Source organism: Bos indicus, chromosome X (genome assembly GCF_029378745.1).
Source record: "Bos indicus isolate NIAB-ARS_2022 breed Sahiwal x Tharparkar chromosome X, NIAB-ARS_B.indTharparkar_mat_pri_1.0, whole genome shotgun sequence".
NCBI lineage: Eukaryota > Metazoa > Chordata > Mammalia > Artiodactyla > Bovidae > Bos > Bos indicus.
In genome coordinates this window covers 16,099,285-16,116,244 of record NC_091789.1, presented here as the reverse complement: position 1 = coordinate 16,116,244, position 16,960 = coordinate 16,099,285, and the positions used below count along the sequence as shown (strand labels likewise).

Genomic DNA, 16,960 nt, shown 5'->3' with positions numbered 1-16,960 from the left:
CAACAAGTTCAGAGATATTAGAGTTGTCAACAGGTGAAGCCACCTTAGCAAGAGGGCCACCCTGTTTTGACAGTTTAGTAACAGCAGAGACTTGAGGCAATTGCTCAGCACTGATTGTGAGATCAGAAGAGGAATTTCCCTGTTACAAGCAGGGCTGGGGAAGGGCTCTGGGTCCCCCCACCCCCAGACTGTCTGGAAACAGACAAGGATGGGCAGCAGAGCTCCAAATCAGGCAACAGCACGTGTGAAAACAGCAGTGATTTATGAGGAAACTCATAATTCACAGACCAAACCTCTTCCAGCAGAGGGCAGTGCCTCAGATATCAGGCGGGACTCGGGCCAGCTGGAGCCAGAGCTGGAGACTTCGCGGGACAGATTACACCAGCCCTAGGCTGAGAAGAAACTGAACTGAACTGTCCTTTGGATACTGTAAGTGACATTGGGGAGTACTGGAGAGACATATCAGGACTTCACACTAATTTGCTTGTTTTCTAATATCTAACAATTGGGGCTTGGTAATCTCTTTTTATACAGTTGGGCCATTAGGGCTTGCAAGGGGGGTTTGAGGTCATTTTTAACTCCACTGGCTACTTACTCTTTCAGGTTTCTGGGTGCATGCCCGAGTCAAAAAAGGAGTGACGTGCCTAAAATATAATCTAGGCTTCTGAACCCGGGGCTCTGTGGATGTGACACAAAGTTTACAAATAGAAAGCAGAGGGAAAGATATGTAAGAAGGAATAATTTTATCTAAAAATAGAAACTTAGTGTGTTTAACCTTAGAGTCCTTTGATTTGAATTTCAAAGATTATGAAGGATGGTCATTAAAACAAACTTTAACTTGGGAGAGCCAGTCATGCAAATTGCTGTGCCTTACAAGATAATGAAAAGAGTTAGTCTGCTGGCCTAAACAATTGCCAATCCACGCTTCCCTGCTGCGTAGCGGTTGGAATCAAAAAAGAGGCAAAACTGAGTTAGAGTACCTTAATAAAGTCTACTTCTAATCCTGTTGTTTTTTTGAGCCTGGTGATAAAAAAGAAAGGAGCGACTCTGGCATTTGCTGGTGGAGACAAGGCAGATTTGCCAGGTGATAAAGTACCCTGTGTGCGTGTGTGTGTGTGTGTGTGTGTGTGTGTGTTCAATTATTTGTCAGCACGGCTAAAGAAAACACACCACAGAGGAAATCAGAACCATTAGTGAAGTCGAAGGCTACTTTGCACGCGTTCCTTCGAAAAATACCAAGTGGAAGGAAGATCAGCAAAGAGAATCCACTTTCTTGGCTGTTTTATTTTCCCTGCCGCTTCTAGTCCAGGGATGTTTGGCTTGTGCTCCGGGTCGTCAGATCCGCCCCAAGCCAATCGACTCTTCAGGCCGGGCTGGGGTCCGCTGAGACGCGGAGGGGCTTCCGCGAGGTCGGGGTGGGACTGTCCGCAGCATCAGCAGCAGAAACAGCAGCTGCGGGCGACCGAGCGGAAAAAGGAGACTCCGGAGGTCCCAAGAGAGGCCCTTTGCCAAGGCCGTAGCCCCGACCCGAAACCGTCCCCGCCGTCTCGCCCAGCAGGGCGCGGCCCCAGCGCCACCCGGCTCGCCCCAGAGAGGTGGGACTTTCCCCACCGGAAGTGATCCTGTCCAGTCTCGGGGAACTGGGGCACCTCAACCAGTGTGTCAGGGAAACCCTTCCGGGTGTGTGCTGGGGGGGGGGGGGGGGGGGGGTGAGGAAAAAAAAGAGGTGGGTTCGCTTGGAGTCCCAGCGGCCGTCGCCGCCGGACGGCCCCCGCCCCTTTCCCCTCTGCGAGCGGTAGCGCAGGGGAGGCGGTGAGACCGAGGAACCGGCCTCTCGCCATGGCCTTGGCGTGACAGAGTTTCCCGGGCGGCCGGGCGGGTGCGGACGGCAGGGTAAGAGGCGGCGGTGGCGGCCGGGTCCGGGTGGGAGCCGCGGGAGGCGGCCGGCCGGGCTGCCCGGCTGGGGCGGGGGTCAGGCTGGTAACCCGCGCCTTCTCCCCCGCTTCACAGGCCAGACGACACCCGCGGGAGCCGCGGCCCAGAGACCCGCCCGGGCGACAGCGACTGGAGCGGAGCCCACAGGCCCGGGCCGGCTAGGCGGCGCGAGCAGGAAGCGGGGTCCCTGGGCCCCTTTGTGTGAAGGGCGAAGGAGGGGTGCGGGGCAGCCCCCGGCCGCGGGCTCCTTGGACGCCTGTCTTCCCGCGGGGGTCCCCGTCGGTCCTGCGGCGTCACCCCCCCCCCACCTCCCTTCGCGGGGTGCGTCTCGCCTCCCCCCGCCCTCCTCCGGGCTGCTCAGGGCTCGCCCTTTCCCCACGCCCCCTGCCTGGGCTTCAGTTCCTATAGGAAGGGCATTACCATCCCATCCCCACCCACCCCGACACTTCGCTCTTTCCCCTCCCCCTCCTTTAACTTCCTCTTCTTCCCCCGTCGGGCCCTCGGCTCCTCTGCACTCTCCTCCCGGGTTCGCAGATTTCCGCCCACCTTCCGCCTCTCCGAGCCGCGCCGCAGCGAGCGGGGTGTTATTTTTCCCTCCCTTTGGTAGGAGTTGGTGAAGGTGAGACTCAATGAGGGAATACAAGGTAGTGGTGTTAGGGAGCGGAGGGGTTGGCAAATCCGCCCTGACTGTGCAGTTTGTCACTGGGACTTTCATTGAGAAATATGACCCCACCATTGAAGATTTCTACCGCAAAGAGATCGAAGTGGACTCTTCCCCCTCCGTGCTGGAAATTCTGGACACCGCAGGAACTGAGCAGTTTGCTTCCATGAGAGATCTCTACATCAAAAACGGCCAAGGTTTCATCCTGGTTTACAGTCTGGTTAATCAACAGTCTTTTCAGGTAACCAAACCAAGTCTTAAGATTTGTAAGAAGGGGGTGTGGTAATCCTACATTTACTTCTGGTTTGCTTGCACCGTGCGTAAATGACTGTTTTGCTTTTGAAAGTTGGACATGGCGCATTTTTGAGGTTACTCCTGGCACGGAAAAGTATCCAGTTGTTACTGTAGAGAAGACTAAAGTCGCAACCGTCAACAAATGTTTTAAAGTTATTTTTAAGTGAAAGAGAAGTGAAAAAAGAAATGTCAGCTTGTGTATGTTTAGCCTGGACTATAGCCTTCTGAAGTTGCTTGTTCAAGTCCACAAGCCTTCGTTAAGGTACTCAGGCAAACAACATTTAAAAGATAATCTCGGGCAAATAGAGCACTTTGTAGGGAAAATTATTTGGAAACGATTATCTGTTCCACAGATAAATTCCTCTGCGTCTGCTTCGCCCTCCCCCTTTTTGTTCTCACCCAAGTCTCTCAACCAGATTTCTAAATCTTAGGGCTACAAGATGATGAACTCAAGACCTGCCTTCTAGGTACTCTACTTACTTGGAGCGTGTGAAGGGAAGTTAGTAATTGAAAAGACTAGTATCTAAAATTAATAACAAACAAAAATCTAGAATGACTCTCTCTCTTTTTTTTTTTTTTTTCAGTTCAGCCAAATTGATTCTGATAACATTGACTATATAGAAAATATGTGGATCTGGGAACACGGAACAAGTGCAGATTTTTAACCCCCGGCTAGGTGGTGGTCCAGTTTCTCTGGAAAGATCTGTCGTGTCCTTCACTGGGAGACAGACTGGAGGTTTAACATTATTTTAAGAGATGCAATAAATGTTGCTATTTATTCCTTGAAAATAAATAACCTCATATTGACCCATTATATTGACTTTCATTGATTTAGGAAATGGATATTTTTTTTCCTGCATTTAAAGGTATGCACTTAATGTTGCTTACTTAAGAGACATTAAGTGCTTTAGCCAAGCCATTGTGCTAATTTCACTTTTCTTAGTATTTTATCTTAAAATGAACTTTCCCAGTGACCTGATGTAGCAACTTCAGGGTTTCTTTTTTCTTTTAAAGATAAGTAATGGGTACATTAATCAAAGTTGCTGTGACCAGACTAAAGTTCATTTTATGCAGACTTAAATTCCAAAGCACAACTGTTACAAAAGCATTTTTCTCCAGAAAGTACCAATGTGCTAAAGGTGCTATTTGACAGACGTTTTCTTTCTACAGGATCCTTGGGACATTTGTTATTCTATTAGCTGACTCTCTTCAGGCTGGCAGTCTTTTGAAGGGTTTTTCATAAGATATCCATTATAGCTACTTCTTTTATACACATACATAGGGAATGAAAAACTTCCATTATTTCAGTAGAGACTTAAAACTCTTTTAAACCCAAATGCCATCAGTTTGGATTCTCGGCTGAACTTGTTTCTATAAGGACACAGGGGAAAGAAGCTTAACCGAGAAGACTGAATTGATACGTGATCCAACAAAATTGTTGCAACTATCAGCTGTATGTTTTTGTAAATTTTCAGTCCCTTCTTTTTCCTTCATCCTGCATGTAAATTCTGTGTGCTGTAACTGTTCAGATTAAGCACATGTGTTATATTTAAGTCAAACTTTTCAAGCTATTTACAAAAAATTTCAAGAAGTGCAATGTATTGGTAAATTACACTAACTATACAATTATTACATTGTCTTAAATCGATACTACCCCTTGAAAATTGACCCTCCTAGAGAATTGCTAAGGCTCTTATCTTTTGCAATTAGTTGTAATTACTTAGAAAAAGTAATATATACGAGGGAGAAAATTCACATAATATACCCGAACATAGGCAAAGGAAAATTTGACTTCTTCCGGCCCAAATCTGTCCCCCTCCTCGGCATTGTCCCTCCCAGGAGCTGCTCACTAGTGTACAGTAACTTCTAATACTGAAGGGTATTTTAAGGATCAAGGCATACCATTACATTTAAAACGAAATACTGAAGTGTGTTTGGTCTTCTAGGCACAAGGCTGTGTTTTTCTTCCCACCTAAAACACTTTCTCTCAAGTGCTCTTGCTAAATGGCTAGGAATGCATAGATGCTGCAATCCTGTGCTGGGGTAACAGGTGTTACCAGGAGTGATGACAAGCTGGCATGTTTAAGGACATGGCCAAACACCCTTTTGGATTCATCATATTTGGGGATTTGCTTTTGAAATCAGTGTCGACTGAGGGAAAGAAGTGACTAAATGAGGCCTAAAGTTATTGTTCAACCTACATTTTATATTCTTGACAAATCCAGCAGGAGGGCCTGTGGAAAATATCTATTCCTACTTCAATGGAGAAAGTGACATTTTCTCCATTTGGGTGTGTGGTTTTATTGTGGATTCAGCTTTCTCTACTCACTGAAGGATGACTTCTTGGGATATTGCAATATTTCTTTTATGGTTATGCAAACAGCGTAATTTTTTTCTTTCTCTTTGTGATTGTTTACATAGGATATCAAGCCAATGAGAGATCAAATTGTCAGAGTGAAGAGATATGAAAAAGTCCCACTGATCCTAGTAGGAAATAAAGTGGATCTGGAACCAGAAAGAGAGGTTATGTCTTCAGAAGGCAGAGCTCTGGCTCAAGAATGGGGCTGTCCTTTCATGGAGACATCGGCAAAAAGTAAATCAATGGTGGATGAACTTTTTGCTGAGATCGTCAGGCAAATGAACTATTCTTCCCTACCCGAGAAGCAAGATCAATGTTGTACAACTTGCGTTGTCCAGTAAAAAATAAAAAGATAACCTCAATCATGGCCATACCGAGCAGGTTAGTTGTTGATGGAACCTTATGTTTTTGATCAAGTATAACAAAAAGCTTAATATTAATACATGTGGTACCTTAAATTTCTTTATTTTTGAAACAAAACATTTCCATTAGCACAAAATAATCAACATTCAATATAGATAATTAAAAGAGAGACAGATCAGTAAAATGAAGGTAAGAAACTGTCTGTACTCCCAGTACCAAGATTCGTTTTTTAAAGTGAGTTTACTGTTCTCTCTCTGATCTGTAACATTCCTTTGGGGTGGGGTGAGTTAAAAGATAATTTTCCCTGTTTGGGTGATTTAGCATTCAAAGTGCGTGGGAGAACATCCAGTAATAACTTGAGAAGATGATTAGTTTTGTGTTTTCTGTGCTTTTCTATCATGAGCTGGAGAGCTGCTTTAATTGAAATCATCAATTTACTAATCACCCAAGTGCTAGATTTAGCAGAACGATCATTTAATCAAGTTCATATGTATGTTGCACTGGAGAGACTTAAGCGACCTCTGATAATAACAAACTACAATGCCACAGCGTACCTTGACTCATTATGAATAACATGGTCCAGATGAGAGACCGGTGAGATCATCTGCAGTGTGTTTAGAATGGACAACTCCAAGCCCAGGAAACACTTACATTCAGCTTAATAAATAATGGAGTTAATAAGAACAATGGCAAAATCATCAAACCTCTCATTGGGCTAAATAACTTAAAAAAGGTGTTTTTTAAATGAATGCAGTTTTTGAAAAGTAAGGTTCTATAAAACTTACCGATCATTTAAAATAAGATAACTTTATTCATATCACGATCTTTTCATCTAGATTGTAATTAGGCAGATAGTCTCACTTAGGCAATAATACCTAGATAATAAGATAAGACAACCAATATCCTGGATGACTGAGAAACTGCAGAAAATGCCAGACTAGCCAGACAATATCAGGAATGGAATTGATTGTTTTGAGCCAAGACTGACCTCAAGTCTAAGAGGCAGTGTTGCAAATGGCAACAGCCATTTCAGATCACACAAATGATTCCTAATCAAAGGTCTGGCTTTATATGTGCTCCCTGGAGAAAAGACTAACGGTCCCTAATTTATTTTTTCAGACAAGATTTCCTGTCAGCTAGTGTCATCTTTGAAAATGAAGGATGACAACGGTGCTTTATTATTCAAAATGCTTTCACTCATCAACTTTTGAGCATACCAGAATGTGATGAAAACACATTTGTTGTCTTATACCTAGCTCCATCTGTTATCATATGGTGTCACTCTGCAGACTGTAGCCCAGTGTATGTTTTGTTGATAACATCATACTTGCAATATAGTTTTTTGAGGCAGTATGTAGGTGACTGAGTCCAGTGTTCTTGTTTCCACATTGTCTCTTCTTAAATCTCAAGCCAGCTTCAAGTTCGAACAAGTTGTGTGTGGTGTTGCATCTTTACCATTATGCTCTACTTCTCTGACATTTTTAACCAGGCAAATAACATGTTGTATGCATTTTAGTTTTATCATCTTTATAAAAAATTAACCAGCTCCTGCAAAACATTCCCAATTTTTCCCCCATAATTATTGCAGACAGCTATTGGAAGGAAACAATAAAATGGATTTCATACATGTGGAGGGCCACTGTCTTAGTCAAGTTGGCAAATGAATGATGTATAAAGCTATGTTTAAAGCTTTCTTATTCTGAGTTATTTCTGAGTTTATTTTATTTTGCAGCTTTTGTGATCTAAATTACTTTTAATCTGTTTAATTACCTACAGGAATAATTAAATAGACTTTTTAATATCTCAAGCAAACTATGTTTGTATTTGTTAACTAAAGTACTAAAATCAGAAAATAATAGTATCAATAATTGCTTCTTTTATAATAATGGATTAAGTTGCCTGGGTAGTTTTTGTTTGTTTTTTATAAGCAGAATACACAATTAAAGGTGTGAGCCTTGAAATCTAATCAGCTGGATTTCTAAAAATGTTACAGGGTGTCCCCTGACCAAGATCTTTTAGAACAAAACACTATATGCAGTGCAGTTTTTTGCTATCAAATATGATTGAACTGATGTGGTTAGGTTATCTGTAATCAGAGGTCCATAAAGTTTGTTCTTGCTTACTATTTAGTTTTAAAAAGTAGGTGATGGATTCTGAGTCCTGTAGCTTGAGTCACAGAGCTCTGAGGTCCATCAGTCCCAGATCTAGATTGAAGATAAACTTGGACAAGTAAAGGTGATTTGAGAAATGTTTGTCCTTAATGTTTAGAAGAGAACCTTGTCCACATTAGAGATAGTAAGACTCAGATAAGTCAGAAGGACTGTGATTGTTGTAAATAGTTTTCTCTTTAATTGAAAGGGAAAGTTTATTAATGCTCTAAGAATTACTTCTGATAATACCTCACATTTATTTCTTATCACCCTTCAATTGGAGTCACCAGTCTCCTGCCCAACACCTGTTTATCTGCACGTCTCCCAGGATGGTTTCCCCACCTTTCACCCTCCCATTGGCAGTAATCTCAGTGTAAGTTTGGAAGCAGTGCCAGATTCCTTACGTGCTGCTTTCATGGCTGCTTTCCCTACTGACCTGAGGAGCCTGCCATCAAGTGCTTTGAAGGACTTCATTACTGTGATACAGTGTTGCAGCCTTATCTTGATTTTGTTAACTATATCGTAGCTCCTTTCTATTGATGTAAAGAGTTAACATTTGGCTGTTGTGATATACTGTTGTTGAGAATGATTAGTGTTTTCTTAACCATCTTATAATACTATAACAGAAGTAAATCACAGTGCTGTGGGGGTTTAGGGAATGGAGAGACCAAAGTTAGAGCAGGTTGCTCAACATTCAGGGTTCTTTGTTGTAGGAAGCATTGCATTCTGTGCATTGCAGAATGTTTAGTAGCATCCTTGGCCTCTACCTATCAGATGCCAGGAGTATTTCCTCCATCCCTCTGTTGTGGTGAACAGAAATATTTCCAGACATCGCCAAGTATCTCCTGGAGGGCAAAATTGCCCTGGTTAAGAAGCACTGATTTAGAGGAACTGGGAAGCAGTAGCATTTCAGTTAGGCCTTGAAGAATGGGTAGGATTTGAGTAGATGGGGGAAGGGTAGAGGCGGTTTCAAAACAGAAGGAATGCAAAAGAGAAGCAAAATAATATCCTAAAAATGTTCTGTTAATTCCCTGAAAAGTGGGAAGTAAAGTTACTCCTAAAATGTGAGCTTTTGGTAAATACTGGCATATAGGGTTTTTTGGTTTTTTTTTAAGATTATTTTTTCAAGGATCCCTATATCTCAGTCCAGTATTGACAGAAGTTACTGTTTTTTTTTTTTTTTATTAAAAAAAAACAGGAATATAAAAAGGTGTTCTTCACTACAGTTAGAAGGTCTCCTGCAGGATTTTATCGTATTTTTCTCTGTATTATGAACAGGTTCTCCCAACGAGAGTAAGTGGTGCATAAGAGTACCAAACACCAGGAATCAAACTGAAAGAACAAAGATCATTATTTATGTCGGCCTCAGTTCATTATATATGTCAGCCAGAAGAAAAAGGGAGATTCTTGATTCAAGACTAGCACATCATTTCACGTGGCAGCAGAATGCCCAGGATGTTAACAAAGGCTCCTGAAAGGCTGAACCATCTATGAATGTCATTTTAGTCTAGCTGGCCTTACTATTTCTAAACACAGTGAAATCAATTAGCATTTCCAGCTGTTTAAAATAAGTGTGTGGAATCAGAATTGTTTCAAATCTTTTTTCTACCTTTTAATTAGATATGACATGCTGGGGATTTAGCAGACGTGAGGGGGACATCATGAAAATTAAATCACATTGTATACTTAAAATGCTGGCATTTTCATGTCCAAGTTAAGTATTAATCATATTAGTAAAACACCAGGGTGGAATTCTGTTGCTGAAGTTACAGTTTCAGATAGATACTTCCTCCCCGCACCCCCACATCTTGCATGTCACTGTAGAGAAAATACCTAAGCTTATCTAAATGCTTATCTAAATGCTTGTTTGTCATCCAACTCACATAATGAGCCAAAATGGAGCCTGTAACATGGCAGCCGTGGGGGAGTGTGTACTAGGGTACACACAGACCTGCAGTGGACCTGGGGTAAAGGAGAGAAGAGAGTTGCCTCGTCCTTTCTGCCCTCTACTTCTCCCAGACCTTCACTGACATTTACAGGGCTCATGGTTTGGGACTGTTCAGAGTGGATAGGTGCCTAGTTAGACCTGTTCTAGGTGTCGAGGTGTCTGGTGACTAGAATGACTGTATATCTGTTCCTGCTTTGTTTCCTTTTAACCTCAAGATTAGGCTTTTATTGCAGAATGAAATGCATTTGAGCCATTCACTTTTACTCTTTTACCTCTATATCTTAGAATGAACCATCAGTAGAATTAACAAAAATTGCATCATGGAGTTGGAGAATTGCCACTGAGGACGTATTCTAGCCATACTTCAGGAAAGATTCTCCTCGTGGGATTACTTCACAGTGGAATTCTAAAATCCAGAAGATAACTATAACCAAGAAAAACTTAAATCCTGTCAGCTGTTGGAAAAATTTATCCTACTAAAAACATACTCCCAAATTCCTTTGATTAGCCACAGTCTTAGGAATATAGGATTCAGAAAAAGCAATTTAGGGTGGAAGGGAACAGTCCCCTACCTGTTTAATTCAAAGTTAGCACCTGGGATCAGATCATTGGGCTTACATTGCTGCTTATTGTCAGTGGGCATGGTCATATTATTTGAAATCTCAGAATTGAATTCATCATATTAATTTAAACTTAGAGATTTTAGGTCTAGGATGTAAGAAAAATAGTTTTTTCTTTCTACCCTGGGTTTACTGTCAATTTTCAGGGTGCATGTTCTCCTTGAAGCACAGGTCCCCTTTCATTTGCATATTCTATGCCATAGGTTCAGCTTCTGCTCTCTGTGTTTGACCCTAGTTCTCTCACTTCACCCCCTAAGAAGCTTCATCAGTGTTACTCGTTACAGTGGAGAAACAAACAAGATATTTAACAGAAATATTAACTGTCAACAGAATTCTAGCCTAGTGCTTTGTTAATATAACTAATATTTAAATGGGATACGAACATGCCAAGTAAAAAATGTGAAGCAAAATGTAGTTTTTAAAAAGCTCCTTTGGTTAAGTCCCCAGAATATCATATGTATAAAACTGGAAAAAATTAAAATTGATTATGAGTACACATTTATTTTTGCTAAAAAGAGTGGTAGTAAATACCACTGTATTTAGAAATGCTAAATCCAGCTAAGCTAAAAAGACACTCATAAACTGCTAAGCCTTTCAGGAGCCTTTGTTAATATCCCAGGCATTCTGCTGCCACGTGAAATGATGTGTTGGTCTTGAATCAGGAGTCTCCCTTTTTCTTCATGCTGACATAAATAATGATCTTTGTTCTGTCAGCTCTATGTTTGCTATTCTCGTGTACCGATTTACCCCACTTGGGAGACCCTATTTCATAATTTCCTGAGCAAAAGGTTTGGACTGTTTGGGATTTCTTTTTTTTTTTTCTTTCCTCTCTCTCTTTCATAACAAAATCTAATTAGAAGAAAGTGGAAAAGTGAAACCAGTCAAGCAAGAATTTGAGCAGAAGCCTCCACAGTTCAGATTTGTTGCATGTCTGGCTGGAAAGTTGAGAGTGAGGACAAGGATCACTTGTGTTCTATCTCACAAGCAGCAAGTTATACTTCTGCAGTGTGTCTAGATGTGATATCCTGAGAGTTAAAAAGTATGACTTTGACCAGCTGCCTTCAAAGCTTCTGGAATGTTTTTTAAATGAATGAGAGTTTTGGTACACTGGAAAGTTTGCTTTCACAGTATGGAGCAGTAACATTTGCGTTCTGTGTACTTCTAATCTTAGAAGGACTGTCGTTTTTCTCTTAATGCATGCTTTTGCCTCAGGATTTATTACTGCAGAGCATTAAAATGTAACACTCTCTTGAAAAGTAGTAGGTATTAATACTTTTAATAGTATGCCTTGTATTAATATTGTTGAATCTGACCTGGGATTTATTTGTGTCTCTTGATTTCACTGGAGTATTCTCATCCTATGGAATGTGGGTAGACCAAATGTTAACCAGGTTTTTAGAGAGTGAGAAATATCACATATATCGCCTTTTATTTAATGTAGATTATGGTTAATAAGCTGATTTGTATTCTTAGTGTTTATTTTGGCTAGAAATAATTACTATTTCCTCAATTTTATTTCAGAGAATACCTGAATTATTAAATCATCCAAGTCTTCCCTATTTGAGACATATTCATATTTGAAAATCCCCAACTCTTTGTAATTGCTTATTTTGAAAAGTGTGGATTAAAATTTATAGTCAACTTATTAATTCATATTAATTGAGGAAAGTCCAGTTTGAATTACTGAAAAATCCTCACAATGAATTACATATAGAATGAAATACTGTTGTGTTCAAATAGGTATAAAAATGCAAATGGATTTCAAAATAAAAATATAAAGGTCTTTAATTTGGATATCAAAGACATAATCCTGTTCCTCTAGAAATTTAAACATAGTTGAGAAATGAAAAATTACCTGACATTGACACACAAAGTGCTTTCACATAGTGCCTTATGTGATATTTATTACCACAACCCTGTCAGGAAAGAATTTTATCCTTATTTTCATGATGAGCAAACTGACTTTCCTAAGCTTAAATAACCAATGTCCTGATTAACAACTTCTTTTAATGCAAAAATTTTTTGAACTTTTGCATATTATCAAGTTAGTTTATAATCACTATACATTTAATACTATTTCCCATTAAAAATATGAAAAGATCAAAGTAGAAGTAACATTCGCCACTTTTATTCTATTAACATCTTTTAAACATGTAAGAATTTAAATATTGTATACTTTATTCAACGAAGTATGTATTTCATCCAATGCATCATTATAGTCTTGCTATAATTTACTGACTCTTGAACTGCAGAAGATTATTTTTACTTAAATTTATGAGGAACACAGTGAAATTCCACTTTACGATTTTGGTACCACTTGCATGTGTATAGAGATCTGTTGTCAGTGTTCTCATTTTAAACTGTAATCTATATTTCTGCATTTTTATGATATTTTTATCTTAATTGCAGATAAAACTCAGAGGAAATTTGCACAGATGCTGCTTTGGAGAACTTTACAACCTGGGTTGCAGAACTGAGCCTTGGTAAACCTGTCTCTATTACAGCATGTTGCCATACATCTGATTAAGTGCATAAGGTCTTTGGCCTTCAAGATCCATTGACCTTAAACAGGATTGCTTAGCACGTTTACCATATGTTTAAAATCTGTTCTTTATCAATCAGTCCTTTTGTAGCTTTCTAAGTTCTTAATGATGGCTAATACGCAAGAATTAATTTTTAATATTTTAATTGATTTCTTTAATCAGTTTCTCAACTTGTATTTATTAAATACTCAAGCTCAGTATTACCTACTCAATGCCTTTTAAAAGAAAGTTATAATGGAGAAAAAAATTGAGCCTTAAACAAATGGTTACTTCTGTATATTACCTCGCACCAGTGCTTCATTCTATTTGTAAAATCTTTCTCCTTTAAGTGATTGGTTAATACTTTCAGACTTTGTTTACGTGTGGCAGTGTTGTAAAAAGAAACTAAAGATCACATTTTACCTGTGTGGATGGACTATCCCTTTTCTTCAAGTGCAGTTTGTGATGTGTTTTTGTGTTAACATGTTCTGAAACTTATGGTTGATATTTGAAATTGACTGTAGCGCATTTAGCTTAAGAGTTAAGCATTTGATTCCATTAGGTTTTCACATGTGTTAATCTCATTTACAGCATCAAATTGCAGCAGTAACATTTTCCTTTCTGTGAAGTTCTAAATTTAGTTATGACCTACTTAGCAATGCCTTTGAAAAGGGATATTGTATCCATGGTAAATTAATTGTATACCTAAACAGAGATAGCTCAGCTTTGCCTGTCAGGCTTGTAAGTGACATCTAGTAGACTTCTGCACATGTAAAATTAAATTCAAATAAAATCATATACACTTTGTAGTTCTTAATATTTGTCTTTTTGAATAATAGTTTAAAGCAATATTTGTTAAAGTTTTCTTGCACTATCACAATTGCTTTTTAGTTATTTCTCAAGAAGCATGTTTGTAGTAGAGACAAAAATCTGTGTAACAGGAGGGAAGATAGCGCCAAGTCTCTGGGCGTTTTTTTCCTTTGTTTTTGTTTATTCTTTTTGCAAATGTGCTTCTAATAGCCATTGCCTTCCATGTTGTTTACCTAATCAGCACATTTTGTCTGAATACTTGAACATTTAACAATAACACAGGTATAGAAACAGAAAGTAAACTTATAGAGAGTAATCTTGTGATTCAGTTCTAACATCATGACAATGAGCGCTTTTTCTAGCAATGATTTTAAAATTTTGTAAGTTTGACAGTATTTTGTTGTTGGGTTTTTACTTGGTTTTAGTTGTGTGCTTTTAATTCGCAGAAGTTAGTAACTGCAGCTCACCTACTGCACCAAAGTTCTCGATTTTAGGAGCCCAGCTTTAGTCATTTGAACATGCTTCTAAATAAAACAAAACAAAGAAACCAAAACCAGACTTTTGATCTATAATAATAGCTCAATAACTTTGTCAAGGAAAGCTCTAATATATGCAGTGATGGTTTTTGGAAGGGTGTGGCAATTTTAAATTTATATTGTGTGTGATGTTCAGATAAAGTGATATCTACATTCATGTGATTTATTGGTCAGTATGACCATTAATTATTGTGTAGAAATTAATTAAACTTTGTTTTCCTTTTTTAAAATCGTGTTGCATTTGATTCCTGATCGAATTCCCTCAAAGTGGACTCTTGATCTTAGATTTTGAATTTTATGGTGAGATTGTAAGGGTGGAGGCAATTGAAACTTAGTTATTTATAAACTGCTTGAAATGAATACCTAATTTAAGTTTGCACTTTAATACCAAACTTAAAACCAAAAGCTCAGTTCAAAGTAGGTTAAGTGATTGTGGTTCATTTTTATTAGCTTTTGTGAAATTCTAAAGGAATCAAATAATTCATGATGATTTAAATTTTCTGCAGACGGATTTTTTTTTTTTTAATGCAGTGTTTCTTTCCTATGGATAGTTCTTGTTCTCTCGCTCTCTTGCTCTGTCACTGACCTCAGCAGCAAATTTAACTTGAATTCACTTAGGATCACAGGAGTCAGGGGAAAGTGATTTAAAGGTGATTTCTCCAGCACATTTTAAGAAAAGGGACCAAAAGTTATTTTAGCTTCCTCAATAGATTGCATGTCAAGTTGCTTATTAGGATAATAAATTAAATGCAATATATGTCTCGTCTTTACTATGGCATCTGTTTAGGAGTTGTTCAAATCACTGCAGTAGGGCTCGGCAAATAAAATCATGTAACCTATTATCATGGATCTAATGTACTGTAACTTTATCAATGAAAGTTAAAAAATCTCGAATAACAAGTACAAACATTGAACAATGACCTATAAATATTTGTAAAAGTAAAATTTTTCCAATAGATTTCATTCTTGTCATTTTGTAAGACGACCCTGCAGTCCACATATTTGTAACTTTTTTAATAAAATAGACATCTGTATTACTGAAGTTGGTTTCTTGAATTATTTGATGTATCACTGCTTGTTATTTGCTAACTTGTAAATCTTTTTCATAACATTTTTTAAACTTTTGATAAAAAGTCATTACTTTTTATCAAAATGATAATGTGTATTGCAGTACATATTTAAACAAGTTAAATGTCCCCCTGTGTTCTTAGTCACCATTCTGGCATATGTGGGAAAAAACTGAGCTATATCCTAAAATGTAATATTTAATCAATTGAATAACTTATAAATAAATTAGAAATTCAAAATAATGGGTAAAAAAGAATAATGACATCCCATATGGAGAAAGTGGCCCAGCTGCAAATCTATTGGCTGGGAATTGTCCATGTGTAGGAGATTCTAGACAGTATTATGCATTATAATTAAATTCTGAAATAATAAGTTAAAATCCAACACAATTATCACTTTGTTTTATCCAGTGAAAGGTTTTTGCCAGTCATTTTTAATTCACTGCTTTACTCAATATTTTTAAATTGTTGAACTAAATAGTTGTTTTAATCTCAACTTTTTTTAAAGCCACAATGTTTTCTTCAAGTTGGACAGTTCTGTATGTCCAAATATATTATGAACTGGCTTTTTAAAAATTGTAATAATTGACAGGTTTATATACCTGTGTCATAACATACAGAAGATATTTTATTGTTTATTACCATCGATTATCAGTCTTTAGTTGGGCTCTAAATACCCCATATATGTCATACTAGATGCTGTCAAGTCCAAAAGCCCGTTGTTTTTTTTTTTTTTTTAAAGGGCTCTCATGACTTCAGGGCCCTCCCCCTTTTTTTTCCGCTGAAGGAGTAGCATCGCTCATCCAGCAAGGTCAACATTTTTAACTAAGTGAACAACAGAGAGAGGAGAGGATGGAACAGGGTGAGTGCCTGATGACCAGTATCAGTAGGGTACTCAGTCACAGTCAGGTCACCTTTATGTCACCAACTTTCCTGCCCTTTTCATATACTTACCCAGGGAGAAGATTCATCCTTCAGGATATAATGGCTTGAAGTCAAGAGCCAAGGCTATAAGATTTCTCATTCAGATTTAAAACAGGGCAGTTTTTCTAGATTCCATATATATGCGTTAATATACAGTATTTGTTTTCTGACTTACTTCATTCTGTATAACAGGCTCTAGATTCATCCACCTCACTAGAACTGACTCAAATGCATTCCTTTTTATGGTTGAATAATATTCCATTGTATATATTTACCAGCAATCTAGAAAAATGGTATATACAATGAACCTATTTGCAGGGCAGGAATACAGATGGAGACATAGAGAAAGGACTTGTGGACACGGTGGGGAAAGGAGAGGATGGGACAAATTGAGAGAGTAGCATTGAGATACATAATCACATGTAAAACAGATAGCTGGTGGGAAGCTGCTGTATAACAGGGAGCTCAGCCTGGCACTCTGTGACAACCTAGAGGGGTGGGTTGACGTGGGCTGGAGGGAGGGGAGATACGTATACATATGGCTGAGTCACGATGTTGAATGGCAGAAGCCAACACAACATTGTAAAGCAATTATCCTCCAATTTTAAAAAATGGGGACGGTTTTTCAGATAAGCTCCTACTTTCACATACATTGGTCTCGTTTGAACCTGACAACTATCTAGTGCTTTGAACATCATGTCCCCAATTTGTTGATGAAACCAAAGCTCAGGAAAGTTGTGACTTAAGATCATGAAGGCAAAGAATTAAAAT

General features: G+C 38.7%; 1 protein-coding gene across 4 annotated transcripts; it reads left to right on the top strand.

Moving 5' to 3' along the window:
• Window positions 1-332: 332 nt before the first annotated feature.
• On the top strand, window positions 333-15,240 carry RAP2C (RAP2C, member of RAS oncogene family). 4 transcript variants are annotated; one of them, XR_011565372.1, is made up of 5 exons: window positions 1,708-1,893; window positions 2,011-2,837; window positions 5,312-5,630; window positions 8,046-8,135; window positions 12,740-15,240. XR_011565372.1 is itself a non-coding variant. In XM_070784701.1 (4 exons), exons 2-3 carry the CDS (start codon window positions 2,565-2,567, stop codon window positions 5,588-5,590), a joined length of 552 nt encoding a protein of 183 aa, XP_070640802.1. In that variant the 5' UTR covers window positions 333-429; window positions 2,011-2,564; the 3' UTR covers window positions 5,591-5,630; window positions 12,740-15,240. The 4 variants fall into 4 exon arrangements, 3 of the variants coding, with proteins under 3 accessions (XP_070640802.1, XP_070640803.1, XP_070640801.1); XM_070784701.1 differs by lacking the exons at window positions 1,708-1,893; window positions 8,046-8,135 and adding an exon at window positions 333-429; XM_070784700.1 differs by lacking the exon at window positions 8,046-8,135 and having other exon boundaries at window positions 1,710-1,893.
• Window positions 15,241-16,960: the final 1,720 nt, after the last annotated feature.